The sequence below is a fragment of the Triturus cristatus genome, chromosome 2_2 (genome assembly GCF_964204655.1).
Source record: "Triturus cristatus chromosome 2_2, aTriCri1.1, whole genome shotgun sequence".
In the NCBI taxonomy this organism is placed as follows: Eukaryota; Metazoa; Chordata; class Amphibia; order Caudata; family Salamandridae; genus Triturus; species Triturus cristatus.
Window position 1 is genome coordinate 214,955,896 of NC_140582.1, and position 25,036 is coordinate 214,980,931.

Sequence of the window (25,036 nt, forward strand, 5' to 3'; positions counted from 1 at the left end):
CAGTCTAGGGGGCGTTCGATCCAAAGTATCATCAAGAGTAGCGTTGAACTCACCTCCAATTAACAGTTCTCCTTCCAGAAGTGTAAGTAGGAATTTGTCAAGCGACGGAAAAGCCAGCGTGTGGAGTGCAGGAGGAATATAGACGGTGACCAAATTAATTGCTTGCCCTTCCCATTGGCAAGAGGCAGCTGCAAAGTGGCCTTGGTCGTCTTAAGTTTGTTGCACAATCAGAGGGAATTGCTTTCTAATCAAGATTCCCGCCCCACGTGAACCTGATGTAAATTCGGAGTGCTAACTTGAAACACCATTGGTCTAGGGCCTTACATGTCGATCCCACCAGATTGGTTTCTTGTATCATGGCTATTGCTGGCGCCTTGCGCTAAAGATATTGCAGCACGAGCCCTCTTTAACTTGTTTCTCAAGCCATTATCATTCCAGGAGACGAGCGACAGTGGTGGAGCGTGCGTGGGGTGTGTCTTGGGAATAATAGGGGTAATAGGTGTGGATATTGGTGTCATCTGAGCCAGTTCTGTGGGATGTTTCTATCGGAGATTACAGTGGAAACATTACTTAGAAGTTTGCAAGTCGCGTTAGAAATCCAATTAAACAATAAAACAAACTAAAGAAAAATTTACATACTCTGTTACCCGTCCCTCCCCTCCCCCCCTCCCTGCATGACAGACTTAAAACTAACCGCCTCCCAAACAATGCAGAGTGCCTATTCCCCATTTCCCATTATCTTTGTAGGGCGTAGTCCATCCAGCATTCCCCCCCAGATCATCTCTGGGACAGTAGTAAATGACAGTAGAAATTATTAGTCTTTGCATAGGTAAGTATGCGTACAGTGGTTTTGACTTGTTAACATAAGCTATCTCTCAAGCTTCTAGTCGGCAATATCAAAGAAGTCTCTAGTTAGATAGGTGACCTGCTGAGTTCATAGGCGTTCCAGTCCATTATGTGTAAGAGTCCGTTGTGCAGCTCCTAGTCTCTTGGAAGGATTGTCGCCCTTTTCAACGTCTCTCAAGCAATTCGGCATGTGCAGAGGCTGCTTCTTCTGGCGCGGGCTGCGTCATTTCAGTCGGAAGGTGGTGCAGTTTGTTAATCTTCCAGGGTTTGGTGATTCTGCGCCATCCTTAAAGCCATTCCCGGGCCTCATCCAGTGTGGTTAAAAAAAAAAAAACACGCTTTCCCTTCTGCTTCGACCCGTAGCCTAAGCGGGAATAGCATGGAGTATTTCAGTTCTCTGTTCCTCATTTCCTTTTTGATGTTGAAGAAGCTGCTCCTTTGCCTCGTCACTGCCGCTGTATAGTCAGGGAAGAAAGTGATCGTGCTATATTCAAAGCGTACAGGCGTGGCCACTCTTGCTGTTTGTAGAATGAGGTCACGATCTCGTAATTTAAAAATATGGGCCAAGATCGGCCTATGGGGTGCACCTGGTTTGGGTCTACCACCTGGGATGAGGTGCGCTCAGTCTGCTGCGAAGTGGTGGGATAGGCCTCTAGGCTGTGGGTGTTGCTTGATAACATCTTCCACAAAGGGATCCATTGCTGGTTCCCCCACCCCTTCTGGTACCCCAACTATTCTGACGTTGTTGCGCCGCGATCGGGCTTCATAATCATACATTTTAGCAGCCATCACTTTACTTTCGGTTTCAAGCTGGCGCACTTGACGTTTGAGTTCATTGGTATAGTCACATAGAGACCATGTAGTGGTTTCTACCTCTGTAACTCTTGTGCTCCGGTTTTTAAAGTCAGCCCGGATCAGAGAGTTCCACCGATATTGTGCCAATCCGGGAGTCAAGGGCTGTATGCACTTTATTAAATGTAGAATGTATATCCTGTAATGTGACTCCTGACCCCTCTAGCGAGGCCTTATCTGGTGTTTGCGCGGTCGGTTGGTTCATTGTTTCCTGCTGGGTTTTAGTGCATATGTACTTATCCCGTTTGGTCTGGTGCGCAGCGCGCTGGCCCCGACCTCCCATCGCTGTGTGTTCGTGGTCGGGTCACGCTGTGGCAAACAACTTGGGTGGTAGTACTCACCGCTGCCTGCCTGGGCAACACTTTATCACCCGCACCCTTTTGGGTTTCCTACCACAGGGTGTAGGCGGAGACCACAGGGGTGACGTATCTAGGATCCTCTGGAGGTGTACTCTGCTGATGAGGCCTGTGTCACATCACCTCTAATTGGGGGGAGGGGGGTGTAAGTGCCCTGCTGGTTGTATCCTCTCTCTGAGGTCCAGAGACTGCGTCTGCTTCTCAGACCAATGAGCCACTACCGTGGGCAGCGGTTAACAATTGCTGCGCTTTCCTTTGCACCCCCACTGCTGTGTGGCATTCGATGGAGTATAAGGCTGCAAAAGGTCCCAGGAATACAGTTATTAAATGTCGTCTCTCCAGCGCTGAGCAGGGGCCCACCTGTAGTGACTGTTCCACCTGCAGTGACTGTTGTTCCACCTCAATAATCCTCAATCACCAAGGGGGTGGGGGGGATCGTCTGAGCGGGACCGTTAACGTAGCAAGCCCGTAGTAAAATGGGTCTGGCCACGCTGCTCGGATCAATCGGCTACAGGTTAGCCGTCTACGCAAGTGGGTCAGAGTGCCTGCGTTCATAGCCAGCACGCCTTGCCCGAGTCCTCCTTCCGTGTGCATCGGAGAATGGAATTAGCCAGCATGCAGAGGCGGGCTGCCGGTGCAAGCAGGCAGACTTCCCCTCCCCACGTCCTGGTCTGCGGGGAGTTGTGCGTACTGCCGTGTGCGCCGCTGTACAAGTCGTGGAGCCCGGGGTGGGGGGAGGGGGGGGGCAGGCACACTAGAGGCTGCGGCCCACCAGTTTACTTTAGGTCCTGGCTTCTCCCTTGCGTGCAGGCACTCCCCACGATTCTGCTGCAGCTGTGGTTACCCGTTTCTCGTAACGGGACGATTTTCTTGTGCCCAGGTCCTTCCAAGGAGGAAATGAGCAGATAAGTGTTCGGATCTATGGTGATGCCTGTGGGGGTTCGGAGTGGCTTCAGGCAGCTGCCATTTCGTTCGGCTGCTAGCCACGCCATTCCCAAGGTGCATTTTAAAATATCTTCCATCACAGTTTTTTCTTTAAAAAAAAAAAGAAATATACTATTCAAAGTTCCTTCCCTTCCATTATGACTAACATGTAAAACAAAAGCTGTGATCAGGTAGGGCTATGTGCAATTCAAGCAAACATTTAAAACGTGTAAAATGTATCTTTCTACTTAATATATAAAATATAAGATTGGCACAGTTAAAATCGGACAATGATTAAAAAAGAATTAATCTAAATACTAGGAATCAAATTAAAAAGCCTACTACTATATGCCATACTGCCTGTAGAAATTTGCTCTCAGCAATAACAATAGCAGGAGTAGTATCACTTTAAAAAAGTTTAAAGCCACTAAATATTTAATCACCTTTATGTTATGACATAAAGGAATAATCCATTTCCGGCATGGGCCAAGATAGTGCGGAGAGAGAAATAATATATGTGCCTCATCCTAGTCTTCCCAGCCACATGCTGGGCAAATACTTGGACTTGGAACCTTATACCATTTATTAGTTAAAGATCTCAAGGGTAAAGTACCAAATCGAAAACGAGTATAAAGGTTTTTAGCTAAAGGAGAGGAAACAAAATCTAAAAATTCCTCAAAACGGTTTAATGTCTAAAAATCTATTTGTCAATGTACCTACTTGCTGGTTATTAAAATAGCCTTGGATGTAAACCCAGTAGCTAGATTTCATGATGTTAAGATCAATTTTGCTCATTTTTTCCGGGTTAGTACATAATCTGGTTAAGCCCAGCTTAATTAACCAGTTGGAAATGTGTTTGACCCAGGATATCGATTTGGCACCTCTAGTAGAGAGCACTTCAACAAAACAATCTTTAAATTCCATTAACTCAGGGGTGTCCCATAGTCGAATCCAATAGACAAGTGGTCTTAGAGTGGCTAGATCTACAATTCTTTTAAGTCCTAAATCAAAGAACAGGGGAGTTAGCGGTGTGCCAACCGTCTTACAAATCTATTTTCTGCAGCAGTGAGTAAGGAAACATTAGCTCATCCCCATAACTCGGCTCTATATAGACGAGCCCCTTGTGCCTTACCGCAGTAACCCTCCAGAGCTGGTGAGTCAGCACGAGATCTTGTTTGTCTATGCAACCTGCTAATAGCATTTGCTCTAAGCTCGAGTACTAACGTGTTGTCCTGAGCTGGTCATTCCACTTCAAGCGCTCCATTACCTTGACTCCAAAATAATCAAAGCTACTCACCCTCTCCAGTGTCGTTCCCCCCCCCCCCCCCCCCCCACGCACATATGACTAAGTTTTTAGCCACTCCCTTCCCAAACACCATTAACTTGGTTTTGTTAGCATTGAGCTCCAGACCCCTTGACACACAGAAGTCTGTGAATTTATTAACAAGGAGCTGGAGTCCCATTGGAGTCTGGGGATGAGGAAGGGAGTTGTCGGCAAATAAAAGGAACGGTACCTCACTCCCGTTCTGTGTAGGGAAATCATTTCTGCAATCCTTCAGAATGTCAGCCACTTTGTTTATATAGAGTTAACCCCCCACTGCCTCACATGTTCCTACATCCTACCCCCCTCTTCTCTATCCCCTCTTTTCCACGCTTGCCTCTCTTCTCTTGACTTGCTGTTGCCTATCGCAATTTGTGCAATCTGATTGTTTAAATTGAGCTGTTATCTACTGTTTTAATTGGTTTTGAATGCTACCTCATTGTATTTTGCTATATCGTAATTCCTGCGCATTAAACCCATGTAAAGCGCTCTGATATGCCTGGGTCCGGCCAGCGCTACATAAAACCTATTAAATAGCGTAGGAGCAAGGACACATCCCTGGCGCACCCCCCGATGTATAAGGATGCGTTTAGTTAACTCTCCTGCATACCCACACCTGAGAAAAGTTATTACTGTACAGCTTGGACATGAGATGAATCAAATTCCCAGGAACTCCCATCCTATTTAGGATATACCACAGGTTGGAACTTGGAATAAGAGAACTTGGAATAAGATCAAAATTAGCCCTAAGATCAACAAACGCAACATAGAGCTTCTGCTGTTGAAGTAATACATATTTCCAATATAAGGTGACGAATCTGGAAACCTGGTCTATGTACTGGGCATTGTCAATTAGGCTAATTGGCCTATAATTTGAGGGTATGCAAGCGTCGCCCTTCTTGTATATTGTGACAATCTCTGCCCCTCTCCAGGAATCTGGTATCTCGCCCCCTTGCGCTATGGCATTGGCAATTCAGTTAAAATAGACTGTCCAAATCTGAGGTTCCGATTTGTATAAATCCCCTGGGATCTTATCAGGTCCTGGTGCCTTAGCAGTTTTCAAAGCAAGGATGGCACTAGCAGTGGGCAGAGCACATCAGTCAGTAACTCGTACAGATTCTAAAAATGTGATACCCACTTATCAGCTGCTATATGATGTTGATAGCTCTTTGTGTAGTTATCTGTTCTAGTTTGGGTCACTGTACGCCAGAACAGATTATTTGTTTTAACTGCAAGCAGCATACCCTTCTAAATACTGTTGTCCCAACTCTTTTTACCCTGTTTTAGCGAGACTTTATAAGTATGTCGAGCTTGGGCTATCTAGCTCCTTTCACCGCCTAGAACAGCAGTCCTTAAACATTTGGCTTGTTTACTGGAAGATCATACCATTTAATATTATTCCCCAGGGCTGGCTTCTTGTGGGCCATATCTTTATAGAACACCTGTTGCAGCTCTTCAAAGAGTATGTTGCGTATGCTCAATATTGGGATTTCCAATTCGTTCTTCCCTTCATAGTTTGTAAAATGATTAACATAAAGCCCATATATCTGGGCCAGTAAAAGTGGGTTTGTCATAACTTTAGGCCAGGAAACCTAGTGTCTACAATTGGATAAAACAGGTTCAGGCATGACTGTATAGCATGTATTTGTTGCCCTAGCTAATGGAGCTCCGACCAGTGATACGATCAAGGGATCGTGGTCACTGTCAGATCGCCTATCTACTGTCATATCGGCCACTGTAGTGCAGTATTAATTCCTTGATTTTGAAACGGCCTACTTTTTATCTGTGGCTTTCAGTATCTTAGCTGCAGTTTTTTTTAATCTATGTGCTAAAGACACTCTTTTACAATAATTATTAAACCATCTTAGAATGTTAACATCTTGCTGGATAACTCTGTTTAACTTTAGTAAAAAGGAAGTCTACAGCAGAGAGAGAGTTTGTTTTCCCACTCAGTAGCTATTTATTTCTAATCCACAGGATATTGATCTACTAAAATACTTTGTTCTGTTTCTTTCACTCACTATTGGACCTTATTGGTCAGATTAACTGACCATTTAATCCTTTTCTGCCAGTTCAATGGGGTATAATCGCTGATTGAGGAGCAGTAGTTAAAGCAATTTGCACAATGGACCAACATGCATTTGAGAGGAAGATGATCACTCAATAAGTGGTTTAAAACAGATAAATAATGTAAATTCTGATCCAAGGTGCCTGGATCAATATTTAGTTTAAAACATTAATTATCCCATTGCGAGCTGTATGGAATGCACTGTACATGTTCTGCCTTGACAAAATGTTACAATTAATTCATTAACAAATCAGCATTGGTGGCCTAAAGGCGCATTCGTATATGTGTGTGTATATATGTATACGTGTGTTTGTGTGTGTGTATGTATATGTATATATATATTCACTTAAAAAACCATAGGTTTCACACGTTATAGTTAGCTGGACATTTCCCTCGTAAAAAAACAATGAAATTTCCCCGTTATAGTTAGTAAAGGGAACTATAACTCACGCGACCGCAATCCACTGCTGATGACGTCAGATATTACATCACTGTATTTATTCACTTATTTACCCATTTTTATTTCCTTTAACCTTTAGCTATACATATTTAATAAATATTTATTTTACACAAAGACACATATGTCATCAGTGATGTAATATCTGACGTCATCAGCAGTGGATTGCGGTCGCGTGAGTTATAGTTCCCTTTACTAACTATAACGGGGGAATTTCATTGTTTTTTTACGAGGGAAATGTCCAGCTAACTATAACATGTGTGAAACCTATGGTTTTTTCAGTGAATTTGTACGTTTTTTTAAATGCTAAGTTATGTATTTTTTTTTTTAAAGGTTTTTTACCGTGCACGTACCGTGCGCGCTCTGTGGGCACACGGTGCGATTCGCGCACCGTGCGCACACGTTACGCCGTTCGCGTAATTTTCCCGTTTCTACCGTGCGTGCACAGTAAGCGCACTCCACGATTTTTCGTAAAAATATTAAAAACATTTATGGCCCTTGGGGGTCTTTTGAGGACCCCCTGACAATGGCTAGGGGGGTCAGGAACTGTCCACCCTGCCCCCTTTTCATGTTCTCCACCTTTATTTTTCACCTCCCTCGGACTGCGAGAGACAAAATGGCGGCCGACACTTCCTGGTTTCGACCGATTCGAATGTTTACTAAGATCTAACAACCAATCAGAATTGCGCTCTCGCACGGCAGGGTGCGCTTACCGTACGAGCACGGTGCGCGCCTATAGATATATATATATATGCTTTTAAATGCTATTTTCTCAGAAAATACTGAACAGATTTACACCAGACCTGCAAAAGGCACATCCCTGACCTGAGGACTACCTCTCTGCCAAATTTCAAGGTTTTCTGTTCAGCCGTTCGGGCTATAGCGCGGACTAAAGGTCCTATGGGAAAATGCATGGGGAAAACGCGTTTTGGGACCCCCCCTTTTTCTCAGCCCCCGCTTGACAAATTCACCCGAGACTTTCAAGGAAGGAGCGGAGCGGAGCGCCCCACCTATTTCGAAAATTTCGCGAGGATTCGTCAATCGACGCAAAAGTTATTCCAAATAGAATGTTGCGGATTTCCTATGGAAACACGGTCCTAACTATAACTATCTACTGGCGACCGCCAGTAGATAATATCTCCTACTGGCAGTCGCCAGTAGGTAGTTATAGTTAGGACCTATTTTCCACAGGAAATCCGCAACATTCTATTTGGAATAACTTTGGCGCCGGTTGACGAATCTTCGCAAAATTTTCAAAACTGGTGGGGCGCTCCGGATATAGATATATAGATAAAAATATATATATATATATATATATATATATATATATATATATATATGCTATGTTTCAGTACAGTCCCCTTAAAAGAGATCCACCACTCTGCAAACTAAAGCTGTAGTATATATCAACTACTGTAAAAAGTATGCTCTTCCTTCCTTCCCCAAGAGTGTTGCACATCACTGTGGTGCTACCATGGACCCTATGGGTTAGAATTAAATAATTTTTAGTTGTACAAAGTTAAAGCTCCACCAGGATACAGCAACACAAAACAAGTATGTAATCTGAATGGTTCTGAAGTGTGCACAGTATGGCCATCACCATTGATTGTAATGTGTGTAAAAATAATCAGACATTTGTACAAATAATTGGTGACCGTTTTAAAAATGTATACTAGTCTTATTCTATTACACTTCTTGAAATAGGCCTCATTGTTATTTGGTGACCACAATAGTTCCAGGGTGCTTCAATAATTTAAGCCTCTTCAATTTTAGTCAGATTTGTACACTGAGATTACACTATCATTGTACTTGCACAGAGTTCTGGTTTTATTGTATTGAACTGTATAGTATATGCAATGCGGTTGTTTCATGCTGGATATGAAAAAAATAGAAATTTAATACACTATATGTTTTGTTTTAGGTTGGTGCGGACAATGTGCATCTGGCCCTTTCATTAGTTGGATTTGAAGCTGACCTGCGAAAGGCAATGGAATATGTGTTTGGGACAACACTGGTTTGCGACAGCCTAGATAATGCCAAGAAAGTAACTTTTGATAAAAGGGTGATGACTAAGACCGTCACACTTGGAGGAGATACTTTTGATCCTCAGGGAACTTTGAGCGGAGGTAAACTCATCACTGTTTTGTGCCAATATTAGCTCACATCTGTATGTAAATCCAGATATTCATTATGGGCTTCAGTATGTCATCTATTTTCTTGCTACACATAATCATTTTATTGACTGTTTATTCAGGCCTCCAGACTTCCAGTCTATTTGGAGCCATGAAATGCAGACTTCTCTTTCAACTTATTGCTCATTCTGGCATGGATATTGTTTAGTTGACCTGTTGCATCAAGCGAAAAAACTCTTTGATCATTTTACTTGAGCTGCTATATTGTGACCATCGTAAAAGCTGTGTGGCATAGTTGGACAAGGGCATGAGTTGCTAGAGGTAGCTTGATTGTGAATTGGGTGTGACGTTTTCTGAAGTTTTTTGGACAAAACATCGAGGGAAGGGACAAAGTAGCATTTTAACAGTCTAAAGGTAGTATCCTCAACTTGCACATTTTACGTCCTTGTCAGTTCTCTCATACTGTAAATTAATTCTTTTAGCAGTGCAAAAGAATGAATCACCAGCTTGTTTGTTTCTTTAAATAAGTGGTGGAGAATTAACTTTTTTTTATTTTTTAAATGGTTTACTTGTACACGCATTCTACATGGTACGTTGGATTCCGGTACAGTTGGCGAGTGGCATGTCTGACAGCATCAGATGTGCTAAATTCTGCTTGGCCCTTCCTGCCCTCCGATTTACCAGCTTAGAGTGAAATGTACTTGCAGACCAGTTGTGCTCTGATGTTGTAGTAACTTTACACAAACATTCAGATTTAAACTTTTTTTGAATGCATACCTTTTCTGGAGCTCCGATTCAGTCAACGTGGTAGCGCAATACACTATACAAAGATGAGGACTAAATCCCAAACAATTAAAGCTTGCTTCCAAAAGTTTCATTATAGTTTTTTTTGCAGAAATGGGCAAGTCTTGGTCTTTCTTATGATTTTATAGATAATAATATTGAAGATGGAGGGGTAACGAAGGAACGTGGTGGCATATCATATCTGATTCAGGGTGCAAATTGATGGGGGACATGAATAAATGTGAGTATGGGTAAGGAAATATGATCTGACCAGCAGCAAGAGGAAGGAAAGTACGGAGGAGGTGCAGAGTTCAAAGAAGATTTGTAGAGTGTTCTACACTTCGAAATTCTGCTGAGTAGGTTGCAAATATGTTTTACATAGAAACTACAGATCTATTTCAGTCTTGTAATATAAAATGATTTTGCTTTTATTCATGCCCATATTTTAAAATATCATTTGAAATTGATGTCCCCAAAAATTGGGATTGAAATCTAGAATATTTGGTTTTGAAGACATAGGCATCTTTAGCAAAAGGTTCTTATGAAGCCGTGTATACTCGCTTTCTAAACATTGAACTTAACACCCTTAGGCAGTAGATGTGATGGCCCAGAATAGTTTACTGCGGGGTGGTGGAAGTGCGCCTGTACTACTGGCATCATAAAAAAGGAAATGGATTTTAATTATGGAGTCCTTGCATTCCATTTTTGTTTTACTTCTGTCACTTATTGATGCTGAAACTACTTGTTTCCTCCACACGAACCAGTGTGTTTTTCTGCAATTTAGGCTGTTAAGCCTGCCTCCTGAGATCCTTACACCCTAAAAAAACTTCTGTTCTGCGCCTTGATCGCTTCCATTGCAGAGCCTCTGATTATCTTTAGGCACAGATGGCCCACATGAGGAAGTTCTCCAACATTGATGGCCACAGATTCATGCTTGGATACTGTCTCCTGGATTTAGTGAGGTCCTACAACACTTTGGAAACTACTTCTGACAGTCACCATTGTTCTTTTTGTCCTTGTTGTTGAAAAATGATGCCAAATGATATTTGTGTTAAATGCATGCATGTTTGTCTGCAGACCATAATCCAAGTTAGTATAATGCTCTAACGTTGTTTTGTCAAAGGAATAATATAATTAATGTTTAAGAATGTGGTGGTCAAGTATTCGCCTGGTTTGGACCCTAATTGTGACTTCATTTGAGGAAGATGTTAGAGCACTTCCAGACTGGTTTCTGCTGCTTTTCTGTTTCTTTCCTGGAACGAACGATTACACCTTACTCGCGGAGTAAACCATCACAGTGGTTATGCATTCCGTGTGTAACTGCCACAGAATGCTTCAATTCTTCATGGTTTGACAGTGGAATCCTAACTGCTTGGCAACCCTCAGCTTGGTCTGTTCCATGCACACATTCACAAAGTCCTACCTATTTCTACAGTTCTGAAACGTTGTCCATGCCTTCCTGTTTTTTGTGATTTTACCTGTAATACTTCAGTAATTTAATATTTCAATTCTCTGCGATGACTATTTATGCAACTCCCTTTCAAACTTTTTTGAGAATAAGATTCTGGGCATCTATCACGCCTTTAGTTCCCTCTATCTTTCCTCTTATTTTTACCAATGAGCCAAAGTCCTGCTTTGATCATTTTACCACTAACTCTCTAATTAAAACTGTGATTTTGTTTAACTTTACTAAAAGCCAGGTTCCCTACTTGATCCCGGTCAAGCCAACATTATCAAAAAAGGCCAGAGCCAGTTTCATCATTGGCCCATCTTAACCATGCTCTGCACTGTGCTGCCTAATTGGAAAAACTCTCAATTTCTCTCCATTCTTAAAAACACTCTGCGGATCCTATGGACCTTAGTGACTTTCGGTGCATCTTTTTCCTTCCTCTACCAACCAGTATTCTGGAAAAAGAAATGTACAACTTTCTAGGTTTCTGTATTCGAACTCTTTTGTTCTACTCATGCTGGCGTCTACACTCTGCACGTGACTGAATGAGCCATATTCAGAACCCTTGATGATGATCGCCTTAGGTGTGATTGGGTGGGCTCAGTGCCCTCATACTGATACTGTTTGATCTGAGCATGACATTTGGCACCGTGTCCCAGCTATTCTTCTTAACAGACTTTCAGTTGGCTGTTTGAGGCTTAGCTCTTCCATGGCTCCGTTCATTTCTGTACTACAGAACACTGGTTGTCTTTCGCCTTCAGCTCCTCCGCAAAAACAAATCAGTGGATTTCCACAAGGGTCCTCTCTGCCCCCTTGCAACACACTGTAACTTGTCTAGGAAAGATAACTAGGAGTGTCATTATGTAAACCAGGCCAAACCACTTTCCATACAGTCTGATTTGTTTACTTCATTAAAATGAATGTGCATGTGCAGACTGCAGTGAATTAGGAATATTGCTTTTAATGGTGAGAAGAGAATTGCAATGATAGGAAATCACCTGAGCCTGCATTCTCGGTCTGGTTGTCAATCTAAATGTGGGCAGCCAGGTTCAGGCCTGCAATAGACTCCCTTATTACTTCTATTTTTTAATTTTCCAGTTGCTGTCAAGTTTGCACTGTCCCTCTGCCGCCATGATGCTCAGTGGAAAAGATGAGCTTTATTGTTGTACGACTGTGCTACTTCAGTGCACTACTCCAGGCAACTGCCATGTCTTTGCTCCCCAACTAATGTAATGCCCTGCAGAAGGTCACTAGGATCTTTAACAAGGGGCCATCTTTTTTTCTGCTTTCACAATGTTTTGGCCCTTTAACACCCCTAACTGTCTTTCTGTGGCAGGTTGATGTGCAGGCTTCTCTTTTGGCACCTCACAGTCCATGCTGTTTAAAACAAGAGATTCTTAAACCCCAAATAATTACAGCATTCATGGTGTCCCAACCAACCGATATCCACCCTCACCCAGTTGGGGCATTGCCCTGAACTGCTTTTCAGAGGCATGTTTCCTTTGCGTGGATCTCCAGGCCGGATATCCGGACTCCATGTTCTTTCTGTGAGCACTGTTCTTGTAGTTCATTCTATCTCCCAATGTGGCATGGCCAAACGAAAACACATACACGTCTGGATTTCTTACTGGGCCAAACTCGGCCTCCCTACAGTAAATCAAACTTGGGAATCATTAATTTCTAACTCCTTTAATTTAGACCTCTGTTATATAATTCAGCCTCCATCTCCTCGGCTCTACACTTACCATAGTGCACCTCTGAATTGCATATGGTTAGAAGGGGCTGAGCTAAAAAAAGACAGGGTGTTTTGGTGGGTGGAGGGCCTGGCAGGAATTTGAGCCACCCTATGTTTCTTTGCATTTACCGTACTCTCCGTACGCTCTGGTAATATTGCTTTGGTATGACTGGTTCTACAGGACGTTTATTACAGTAGGTGTCACAGTATTTCTTACAACTGTGTCATAATGGTCTCCGTTTGTTCCTTTCCTTTACTTAGGTGCTCGTTCACAAACTGCATCGGTGCTCTCCAAACTCCAAGAGTTGAAAGATGTGCAAGAGGAGCTAAAAACCAAAGAAACGGAACTGCAGGCTTTAGAAAAGGAACTGAGCAGTCTAAAAAACACAGTGGAAAAGTAAGTCCCGGACAGGCGTTTTATATTGAACTTTCAAAGTTTCGAAGGAAGAAGCCTTAAAATTGAAAAGATGTGCATTACTGAATCTTTGGAACTTCGAAAATATTCTAGGAAAATTACTTGCGTCAGCGTTTCTTCAGGTCCGGGTTTGTCTACAGAATTCAAACAACGAAGCAATAGATGTATTATTTATTACAAGACGGACAGGTTTCTGTGCCAAGCAGGAGGGGGGCTAGGGGATGAGGCAAAATGCTCCTCAAAGGGACACCCTGGTCTGTCGAAACTGTTGAACTTTCAGCACAAGCTGATGACAAAAAGAGCAGTCGTTAACAGCAGTGGCTGGTTGAACCCTGGCAGAGCTGGGTTTTAATACCTATGCACATTCAACAGAGTAAGTGAGGGAATTGAGAAAGCTACAATTGCACCGACCTTTTATGCTCCTTGAAAAAATGCTAAAGGGGGACTAAAAAGTGTAGTTTAGGCTTTGTAGGGGCACTCTGTCAGCAAGCCTGACCAGGGGTCTAGCAGAGGGGCTTAGACTCATTCCAGACAACTTTGGAAAAATAGTGACAAGTGCATTAACGCATCAAAATGTCAAACATAAATGGGTTAAAACCAGTGAGCATTGTAGGCATTAAAAACCCACGTGTGTCATTTGGCTTATTCCTTTATAAAATGTATATAGCATCTTTCTTCATTTCTACATTACACTTCCTTCCATTTTTCATGTTGATCCATTTATGCAGATTGTCAGTTATACCGTATGTCATCGATAACCCTCTGCAAATTGTAGGCTGACACCAACTTACCAACTCCTATTAGGAAGTAGGGCAGACAGTAAAGCACGTACCTCTTTGGTGGCTTGATTATGGTGCGACTAAAGTAAAGACCAGTCCTGTGAGACTACAGGATTATAATTTTTAGTGGGTTACAGAGTTCTTTTCCTCATGCATGAACACACAAAGTGTGTGCGTGCGTGTGTGTGTGTGTGTGTGTGTGTGTGTGTGTGTGTGGTGTTGACGACCAAGGCGGTACGCCGCCGAAACGCGTCTCGCTTTTGTTGGGTTAAAATACCTTTGTGCCACTATTTCACGGAGTCTGTGCCAGACTGGCCGCCGCCGCCAAGATTGGAATTGAATTTTTATATATATTTAAAGTCTTTTTTAATTGATGTCCTAAGCTAATGAGGATTGTATGAATAGATGTCACTACAAAAATAAATACAATGGTTATAATTAAATATGCCAGTAGACAATATATGAAATTATTGCTACTTATTAGATGGTATTTAGATTGTTACTTAAATCAAAGCATCGAGTGAATCCAGCCTTCAGTGAAACCTCCGCCCTTTCTAACCTCTAGCTAAACTCGTGGATAATAACGTTGTTTTCGATCAGATACTGTGCTTTGAGAAGGTTGCAGCTTGGCTCTGTTATGGCACTTTGAGCTGTGAATAGCACGGATACGCCAGGCTGTGCCAGCCTGTGCCCTTCATCTAAAGTTTCAGTAGCATTCAGCTTGGTCTAAGCTCCCAAGTAAAGTTGAAGATGCGTCTCCTCAAAGATCCCTTTGCATCCGATGTAAATACTATTTTCCAATTACTATAAAAAAGGCAAGACTTAATGATATATATTACAAGAATTGGCATATATGTTCTATTGCATATTTGCTGAATCTGCCACATATAATTATTATTGATACATGTTATATAAGCAATAGATACCTGTATCGACCTATAATAAAGCACATGTGACTAATATGTAAATTAAACGTGTTTATAAATGAAAACTGTGCATACAAAATACAGGAATGAGCAGTTCTGTGAGGGGCAAGTAAGCATGAAAATAAAGATCATGCAACAGCCCAGTACCAAAGTTAATGATCCAAGACGTGGAAGAGGCCTGACAAGTAAAGGCCATCTGATACAGAGATGACTAACAAGCACTAGATGGGCAAAATTCATACAAGATGCCTTGTCCCACGTATGTGCTCCGCAGTCAGTGGTATCAAACGCTTCACAATGCACACATCAAAGTGCTGTGACTATCATCGTACACATTCTTCAAAAGCCTTTGGGGTATTTCGGGTGTGTGCACTGTTCTATTCAGCGTCCCAATGGAAGTCAGTCTGCTGCAAACAGAAAGAGGAGTGCCTTTACACAATAAAGAATGCAGTCTGTGATCTGTTTCACAACATAAGAACCATAACACACCCGGATTAGAGAAGTGAGGTGCACAGCAGCTGGAAAACACATATGTGCTCCAAAACAAAGTGCAAATCATAGAACTATTGGCTCTGCCAGAAACAATGCGTGGCAGCAGCTGCTTCCTTGTTGTTGCTCTCAGCCACCAAATGACAGACTCTGGTTTACAGGGCAAAATGCCAGCTAAGATCGAAACAACGGCTTACACACTCTCCGTTCTGTCTTTTACACACACAGGAAAGACGCATACATGCATGTACGCACACAGACTTTTGGGCAAGTACCCCATGTCCACCACTCACATGTTCAGTTTGACTAACAACACGTGTGGCTGCTACAGAGCCTATCAATGGTGATTGGCTATGTAGCAGGCAGGTAAGCACGGGATCCGGTATGGCAGCATCTACTGTTCAGTGGTGCTTTGTTGGTTTTGTAAAGCCTATCACGGGTTGATAGCCGTTGCGATTTTTGTCTCTGGTATTTCCACTTTGAGGTCATCAAAAGTGGCATACATTCCTAATGAGACAAGATACCAGTATTTTTTTGGGCAATTGGTTAAGACAATAGAATAAATGTTAGAAGTCAAGGCAAGAGATTTGATACATGCTATCAAATGCGTTAGGCACTAATTGGCAAATTCATTGTCATCGTAGTTTTTATTTTAAAATGTTATTTGCCTAATGTTGTTGCAAGCATAGTTGTCCCGCTGTTGATTGTATTTTATATGTATAAGTGCAATACACCGAGCTCAGAAGAAAAGTGTTGTAAAATAGAAAAGAAATTATTATTTTAAGCATTGTAAAATACATTTGAATAAAGACACTATTCGGTTACCTAGAAAGAGGTATGATCTTCAAATAGAATAAAGTGCAGATACAAATAAGCAAAAAAGTGAAAGAGCAGTGCATCCTGTGAAGTGCATATATTTGTTTAAAATTCCTCTCCATTCCCGTTGTTTGGTGCAATATGCTTGTTCTGAAGGCAATCGTTACGCCGCAGGTTTTGCTTGAAGGAAAGATCTGTTCACATTTTTTTACTGTCGTAAAAAAACCAAATGTATAATTATGTTCTGTTATGTTTTTTTCAGATATCGTCAGCTAAAACAGCAATGGGAAATGAAGTCTGAAGAAGCTGACTTACTACAGACTAAATTGCAGCAAAGTTCCTATCACAAGCAACAGGAGGAACTTGAGACACTCAAGAAAACAATTGGTAACATGAGTTTATTATTACATTGTTAAATGTTTCAAGCATGCATCTAAGGACTTTAATGTTTACCCCAAAGATGGGGCAGTTAAAGACAAATTGACTTTCTAGGTGTTTATATTAACACACGTAAGGCAGATTCACAGAGGTTATAGGTAAATCCCAAAACATTGTGATTTGGTGCAACTGTGATTCTTTACATATCTGTAACATGTATTCCTGTTCCCTCGGATTGTTCAGAAGTCCCTTGAACTTTCAACAGAATCACCTGTTTCGCAAGAATTCTGGTTGATTGTGAAAGTTGATGCACCAAAATGTCTGTTTAAGCGTATTGGAACAAAATAATGTACCCTCTTCTTAATGTGTTTTACACTAGCTGCATCTGAACCTTATTTTTTTTTTTTATAGAGGAGAGCAAATGTCTTCCAGCTATACTTTTGAGGAGCTAGAGTGTGGCAGCGGACCTCTATTTAGTCTAAGTTTCTAATGTATTCTGGTTACGAAACTTCATGATCTGTGCCACAGTATTTATCAGAAGTCTTATTAAATGAAACTTTTAAATAATTAGATGAAACTCTGTGATTTCAGAGGAAAGTGAAGAAACGCTCAAGAAAACAAAGGAGGTTCAAAAAAAGGCAGAGGAAAAATATAAAGTCTTGGAGAATAAGATGAAAAATGCTGAAGCCGAGCGAGAGAAAGAACTGAAGGAAGCTCAGCAAAAAGTTGATGCAGCAAAGAAAAAAGCAGATGCCTTCAGCAAAAAATTTAAGGAAAAGCAGCAGGTAAAGATAAAAAATAAATGTGAAAGAGGAGTAGTAGTTGACCAAGTGTGTAAACTAAGTGACTTACAAAGGGGTGTTTTTTTTCTTACATTCTCATCCTGTTTTAATATATCCGGCTGGATGGGCTCAAAGTCTTAAACTGATCTGGATGCTGAAACCATTTGTGAGGAAAATACCCCTATTTGGGTGGTCATCTCAATATTTTGATGGATTTTACTGCTGGTCTTTTGACTCTGCACACTGGGGCACTGCTGTCCAGTGCAGAGTGTATGTGCTCTGACCTCTAAACATGTAGAAATTGCTTAATTCTTGATTGGTGTATTTAACTCTCCTATATGGTGTAGGAAAGTGTCCCTTTTTGACATGGTCACCCCCACTTTTTGCCTGGTATTTGATGTGATTGTGACTGGAAATGAACTGGGTCCTGCTAACCAGGTCCCCAATGTCTCATCTTTGTCTCAGAACTGTGCAATTGTACCCCATATGTACCCTTTATCACTCCCTGCGAGTCACTAGTAAGTTGTACCCCTGGTACACTGAGCAAGGAGGCTAATGAGGGTCCCGAAGGCTGCAGCATGTATTAGGCCACCCTAAGGGACCCCTAGCCATACACCCACAGACTGCCACTGCAGGCTGCATGTCTTGGGCATACAAAAGGGAAAACCCCACATGGCACACATCCCTGTGTGCCATGCCTACAGACACTGCATGCAGTATAGGTATGTCACCCCTACAGCAGGCCTAACCACCCTAAGGCAGGGTACACTGCACTATACTATGTGTGGGCATTTCTACATGAGCGGATATGCCCTTTAGCTGGTCAGTTCAATTACTGCCAGTACAAGTGACCAGGGAAGCCATTTAAAAACATGTACTGGACACTGGTAAAAACGAGTTCCCCAGCTACATGATGGCTTCACTGAAAACAGATGTTTGATATCAAACCTCTCGTATTAATAAGCCCACACAGATTCCTTTGTTTGGATTTATTAGTACGTGCACCCAGAGGGCACCTTAGAAGTGCCCCTGAAAACCTTCCAACTACTGGTGTGCTTCCTGAATGGTCTTAGCCAGCCTGCTTCTGGAGACTTATTTCTGACCCCAGGGGTGAGGGTCTTTGCTCTCAGGAGGTCAGCAACAAAGTCTTCCTGGGCAGAGGGTGTGTACTCCTTGACCAGGGCCTGTTAGGCGCCTGGCAAGGCGGGAAAATTAGGAGTTAGAAAGGTGTGTTCACCTTCAGGCTAGTTACACCCTTAAGGTGGGATACATGAAGTAAAGATGACATTTCAGAGACTGCCATCTTTGTGATGGCAAACGTAGGAATTCTGGGACTGGGTTACGCCCACTTCCCACAGGGTAGTGTTCATATAGAAGGCATAGTGACCCGATAAGGGAAGTAGCCCATTGGCTCCTACCCTACCCTAATGCCCCTAAATCCGGTATTTAAGGGAGCTCCTGGCACCAATAAATCGGATCCCGCCGACCTGAAAGAAGATCATGATGGATGTGAAGATTTGCAAGGGTCAAGAACAGATGAACCAGCAACTGACTTGGCGCCAACCTTGCTGGCCTGTCTGCTGACTTCAACTATTGCCCCAAAAGACGACCTGTCCTGCTGCTGTTGCATCTTCAAATCCTGGGAGAACTGCCAGCACTTCGCCCAAGAACTATGAACTCCTGTGGAACAGCAGAGCTGCTCCCCTGCACCTTGCAGTTACCAAGAAAGAACTGTGAGGCTAAAAGACCACAAAAACCTGACGCCTGTACGCACCACTGCACCCAAGCAACGGTGCCAATGTGGTCCCTAGACCCTCCAGACTCGAAGCACACCTTCAGTTTCCACACTGTAGACTTCTCAATGCTGCCTGCAACCTCTGGTTTGCCGGCCCAGTCTACCACTACTGCTCCAGGTGATCAAAACCTAATCCTAAGGAAACCCCTCCTCCCCTGGCCCATGGAGAAGAGGACCAAAGATGTCCCCATATCCCTGAGCATCGTGAGGCCTGAGCCCCCCCGTTGGTTCAGCCTGACCGGCCTCGTAGTCCAAACCAGCTTACCCTTTTTATTATAAGACCGATCCCCATAGACTAACATTGGGCACCAGATGCTGTATTGCACCTCTGCACCTGGCCGCTCTAGTGCCGCTGGAGGTGACCTGCTGGTGCTGCCTTGGACCTTGCCCCATACTTCCTTGTCCCGGAGGTTGGTCTCGTAAGTCGCTGTACTTTACCTGTATGCCGCATTTGTTTTTCCTCCCATAGGATAACATTGCAGCCTCTGAAAAATGCAGTGTCGACTTTTGAAATTCTAAAGTATTTCTTTCTTGAAACTTAACCTGATCGTATTGGTTCTGTTGCCTAAATATATATAAAGAGACCTGTTAATTCTATAAATTGGTGTGGCTCATCTTTTTGAGTTGTGTGCATCATTTATTGACTGTATATTTTGCAGATGTCTAGCACCCGTCTCTGATAAGCCGAAGGCTGCACGACCACATTACCCCCTAGATGAGCACCTTGGGATTGCTAGAGCAAGCCCTTGTCCACTCATAATGGAATACCTAGACTTTTTGCACGGTATACCTCTTTCTGATGGATACATCTGCCAGTGGATTCCTCACCTTGTGAATATCCCCTGCGCCAGCAAAATTCGGAAACTTTTGTCACAGAAGCACAGCTCCGCTCTCGCGGCTCCGCTGACGTCACTGGATCCATAAGAAGACCTCGTCGGCGTAATGACGTCAGTTCCCTTTTTTCCGCGCCGTTGACGCTAACGGTTTTCTGGGACTCTCCGTAGCTTTGGCTAGTTACTTTGTGTTTCTGCTGGTGTTTCTCTTTCTTCTTGTTTAAAGATGTCGACAAAGAAGTCCGGATTCAAGCCATGTAGGGAGTGCGGTAAGCACATGTCCATCACGGATCCGCGCGAGGACTGTGTCTGGTGCCTGTCGTCGGATCACGACGTCGAGGGAGGCTCTTGCTGTCAAAAGATGAGTACTAAGGCCTTAAAAGAAAGAGAAGCCAAGTTCTTTATTGCTAGGATGAAAAAAGAGAAGATAGGTCGAAGACGCTCCAGATCGAGGTCGGCATCGAAGTCGACGTCGGGGCATGCTTCTAAGTCCAGGAAGCAAAAAAGAAGAAGAGGCAGGGTTCTCGACACCGTTCGGATAAGGAAGAGGCTCTGAGATCGACTTTGCCTACTCGATATCGTAAAGACGGTTTCTCCCCCTCCTGTCTCAAATCCTGCTTCTCCTGTTTGCCTGACCTCACCTGCGGCTTCACTGGACCCACTCTCCGGCTCCATCTCAGACGCTGGCACATTCTCCGGCTCCAGTTGAAGAAGCTCCTGGTGAGTCTTCGACTCCGCTGGCTCCGATTGGCCCGAGTCCGGTTATGCCTCAATCTGAGCCATATCCCCCCCCCCCCCCCCCCCTTTCCAGGCCCGGGACAAGACCCATCGCATTATTTGAATGCAATGTATGGAGTCTTCACTAGAGCGATGTACCCCTCTGGAGCACCTTCGGGTTCAATGGCTTTTAATCTGGGGGTTCCTCAAGCCTACGCTCAGGCTTCATTTATGCCTTTTTTCCTGGCGACGCCGTCTTTGCATTTCCCGGCACCGAGGACATCGACACCGCTTCCATCTTCACCGGCTCCAGCTCGACCTTGTTCGACTCCGGCTGCTCCTCCGGGGTCCATGTTCGATGCTGGCTCCGGCGGAGTCGGTTGCGGCGCCGCCGACGCCGGTCCTGAGGATTAGGTCCAGGCGAGAAGCTCAGTGTGTCCTGGAAGAGCAAAGGTACCAGGTTGAAGAGATGGGAGAGAGTGAGCTCATGGAGTCTGATGACTTGTTTGAAGAGTTGCAGGAGGCTAGTGGCCTGGATTTGTCACCAGAGTGGGAGATTACTCCTCCAGCCGATACTCCCTCTAAAGATGTGGCTTCCTACCACACGGTCATTAGAAAAGCAGCGGAGCTTTTGAATCCACAGCTGCCAACTGCTGAGTTCAAGCCTAACATTCTCACTGAGGTTTTACATTCTCCCTCCACCATGACAGAGCCCTTACTGCCATTTAATGAGGCCATCACTGAACCAGTCATGTCGGTATGGCGAAAGCCCTTTTCATCTCCTGCGGTCTCTAAAACTGTGGCTAGAAGGTACAGGGCGTCTCCAGGTGATCCAGACTTTCTTACTTCTCATCCTTCTCCGGAAAGTCTGGTGGTTCAGGCTGCTTGCTCTAAGAGGTCTTCAGGTGCCTTTCCACAGGTCCCTAGTGACAGGGATGCTAAAAAAACTCGACCAATCAGCCAAGAAAAACTTCTCCTCAGCCAGTATGGCCTTAAAGTCGACAAATGCCACCTGTCTTTTGGGCCGTTATATCCATGTTCTCATGGATTCCGCTAAGCAACTGGCCCCTAAGTTATCAGAGGAGGACATGCAGAACTTTAATGAGGTACTGTCAGACACTCAGGCGGCTGCGCGTCAGGTTATCCAGATTGGTCTGACACTGCTGACTGTCGCCAGAATTATGGGCTCCTCGGTTGCCACAAGGAGAAGTGCGTGGCTGAAATCATCTAAGTTCTCCCCTGATGTGCAGGGAACGCTTCTGGACCTGCCTTTTGACGGTTCTGGGCTTTTTGGTAAAAAGGCTGATGCTGCATTAGAGAGATTTAAGAAAAGCAAAGCCACGGCCAAATCTCTGGGTCTGCAGACACAGCCTAGGGATTCTTTTAGGAGATACAGAGGCTTTGGAAGGTCGTCCTTTCGGACCTACAGGAGGCAGCCCAACAGCAACCGCACACCCTGTATAAGAGCTACAGGGGCAGGATCAGAGGTCGTGCTCAAGGTCGGCAGCTCTCTTCCTCCTGCATCCCTCCCACCACTGCAAAGCAGCCCTAGATCCACCATTCTGGATCATGTTGGTCCTGTGGGGGGCCGGCTTACCCATTTTCTACAAGATTGGGAATCGGTCACTTCAGACCTCTGGGTTCTAGATCTTGTAGAAAATGGGCACGCTCTTCCCTTTCGGCAATTCCCTCCGAATTACCCTCTTTGCCAAGGTGCTTGCTCGGAGGACCACCTTCTCCTGCAGGAGGAAGTCCTAACGTTACTGAAAACAGGTGCGATGGAGGTAGTTCCAGAGCAGGAAAGGGGTCAGGGATGCTACTCCCGGTATTTCCTGATTCCAGAGAAGGATGGCAGGCTACGTCCAATCCTGGACCTCAGGATCTTGAACCTTTTTCTGAAACAGGAGAAGTTCAAGATGCTCACCCTTGCGCAGGGTCTTCAAGCGCTGCAACAGGAGGAGTGGATGGTGTCGATCGACTTGCAGGATGCGTATTTTCACATCCCTATCCTGAAGTCACACAGGAAGTATCTCCGTTTTACGGTAGGGTCGCAACATTATCAGTTTGCGGTCCTTCCGTTTGGTCCTACTACTGCACCTCGAGTCTTTACCAAAGTGATGGCAGTGGTGGCATCCCATCTCAGAAGGTCGGGGATTCCAGTTTTCCCCCATCTGGACGACTGGCTGATCAAAGCGGAGTCGCCAGAGAAGGTGTTTCATCATCTGCAGGATACAACTCAGCTGTTGTACAAATTGGGTTTCTCGATAAACGTGCCCAAATCTCACCTGGTGCCCTCTCAGCGCAACCTGTTCATAGGGGCGGTACTGGACACCACTGTGTCGAGAATTCCCACCTCCACAAAGGATTCTCGACATACAGGAAATGATTCCCTTGTTTTACAATGGAGCGGTCGTTCCAGTCCTGAAGTTCCTTCGTCTGCTCTGTCTGTTTGCTTCCTGCATTCTGTTGGTCAACCATGCACGCTGGCACATGAGGGCGCTCCAGTGGTGCCTCCGCAGGCAGTGGTATCAGCACAACGGAGATCTCAGGAAGTCTGTGTGGATCTCCAGAGAAGCTGCAGCGGATCTGTCTTGGTGGAGGGCAATCTGTCTCAAGGAAAGCCCTTCCATCTACCTCCATCGGTGGCCACAGTGATAACGGACGCTTCCACCGTGGGGTGGGGTGCGCATCTAGGGGATCTGGAAATCAAAGGTCTTTGGTCTCCAGGGGAAAGGTTGCTTCACATCAACCTTCTGGAGTTGCGGGCGATACGTTTGGCACTCAAGGCCTTCCTCCCTTCCCTTTGCGGTCAGTCGGTTCAAGTCCTGACGGACAACACTACCGCGATGTGGTATGTCAACAAGCAGGGAGGAGTGGGGTCATTTTGTCTCTGCAGAGAAGCTCTGCGTCTCTGGTCCTCTGCTCAGGATCATCAGATTTGTCTGATGGCAAATCATCTGGCCGGAGTTCTGAACGTGCGTGCAGACAGTCTCAGTCGGCAGTTCTCTGCCGACCACGAGTGGAGGCTCCATCCGGAGGTGGTTCGTCACGTCTTTCGGACGTGGGGAACTCCTCGGGTGGACCTGTTTGCCACTCACGAATGCGCACTGCCCGTCATTCTGCAGTCTCCAGTATCCGATGCAGGGAGCTTTGGGGGACGCGTTTCAGTTGAGATGGGACTCACATCTCCTTTACGCTTTTTCTCCCATACCCTTGATTCCTCGGGTTCTGAGGAAGATTCGCCAAGACCGGGCCCAAGTCATATTGATCGCCCCGGATTGGCCAAGAAGGGTGTGGTATACAGATCTTCTCCACCTCTCCCCGTGCCCTCTGCTCAGTCTCCCTCTCAGGGCAGACCTCCTCTCACAGTCGGAGGGGCAGGTTCTACACCTACACCTCCAGAGCTTACACCTTCATGTCTGGAGATTGAACGGGGCAACCTGAATTCTTTCTCTCTCCCGCCTGACGTGGTGGACGTAATTTTGTCTGCCAGACGTCATTCCGCCAAGTCTATCTATTCCTATAGGTGGTCTAAATTTGTCGTGTGGTGCGGAGAGAAGTCTATTGACACTTTGAGAGCTCGTTTATCCAACAGCCTTCAGTTTGCTCTTTCTCTTGCTCAGCAAGGCTTTGCTGTAGCTACTGTAAAGGGATATTTATCGGCTTTGTCGGCATTCCTTTGCTTGCCGGATCAGCCGTCCTTGTTTAAGTCACCTATTGTATTACGATTCCTTAAGGGCCTTATTAACAAGTTTCCGCCTACTCCTTTTTATTGTGCCTCAATGGGACTTAAATCTTGTCTTAACTTACCTGATGGGTTCTCCTTTCGAGCCCTTGCACAAATTCCCTGAAGGCTTTTGTCTTTCAAAAGTTTTTCTCATTGCTATTACCTCGGCAAGGAGGGTAAGTGAGCTTCAAGCTCTGAGTTCAAAATCCCCATTCTTGACCATTCATGCTGAAAGAATGGTACTCAGGACCAGGGCTGCTTTTCTGCCTAAGGTGGTAACTCCTTTCCATCTGGGGCAGTCCATTACCCTTCCTACCTTCTGTCCTCCCCCTCACCCTTCCAAGGAGGAGCGGCTTCACCGTTTGGACCCTAAGAGGGCGGTGAGATTTTACCTCGATAGGACTAAAGACTTTCGAGTGGACGACCAGCTCTTCCTGGGCTTTGTTGGCTGCAGG

The 25,036-nt window shown here is 44.5% G+C and overlaps 1 protein-coding gene across 2 annotated transcripts in view; it reads left to right on the forward strand.

Annotated features, from left to right (window-relative positions):
• SMC2 (structural maintenance of chromosomes 2) overlaps positions 1 to 25,036 on the forward strand; it is a 482,587-nt gene that overhangs the window by 202,900 nt on the left and 254,651 nt on the right. For both annotated transcript variants that reach the window (XM_085641249.1, XM_085641248.1), the window contains exons 15-18: positions 8,746 to 8,950; positions 13,186 to 13,321; positions 16,612 to 16,736; positions 17,319 to 17,512. In XM_085641249.1, coding sequence (XP_085497375.1) covers positions 8,746 to 8,950; positions 13,186 to 13,321; positions 16,612 to 16,736; positions 17,319 to 17,512 — 660 coding nt within the window. The remainder of the gene's footprint in view (positions 1 to 8,745; positions 8,951 to 13,185; positions 13,322 to 16,611; positions 16,737 to 17,318; positions 17,513 to 25,036) is intronic.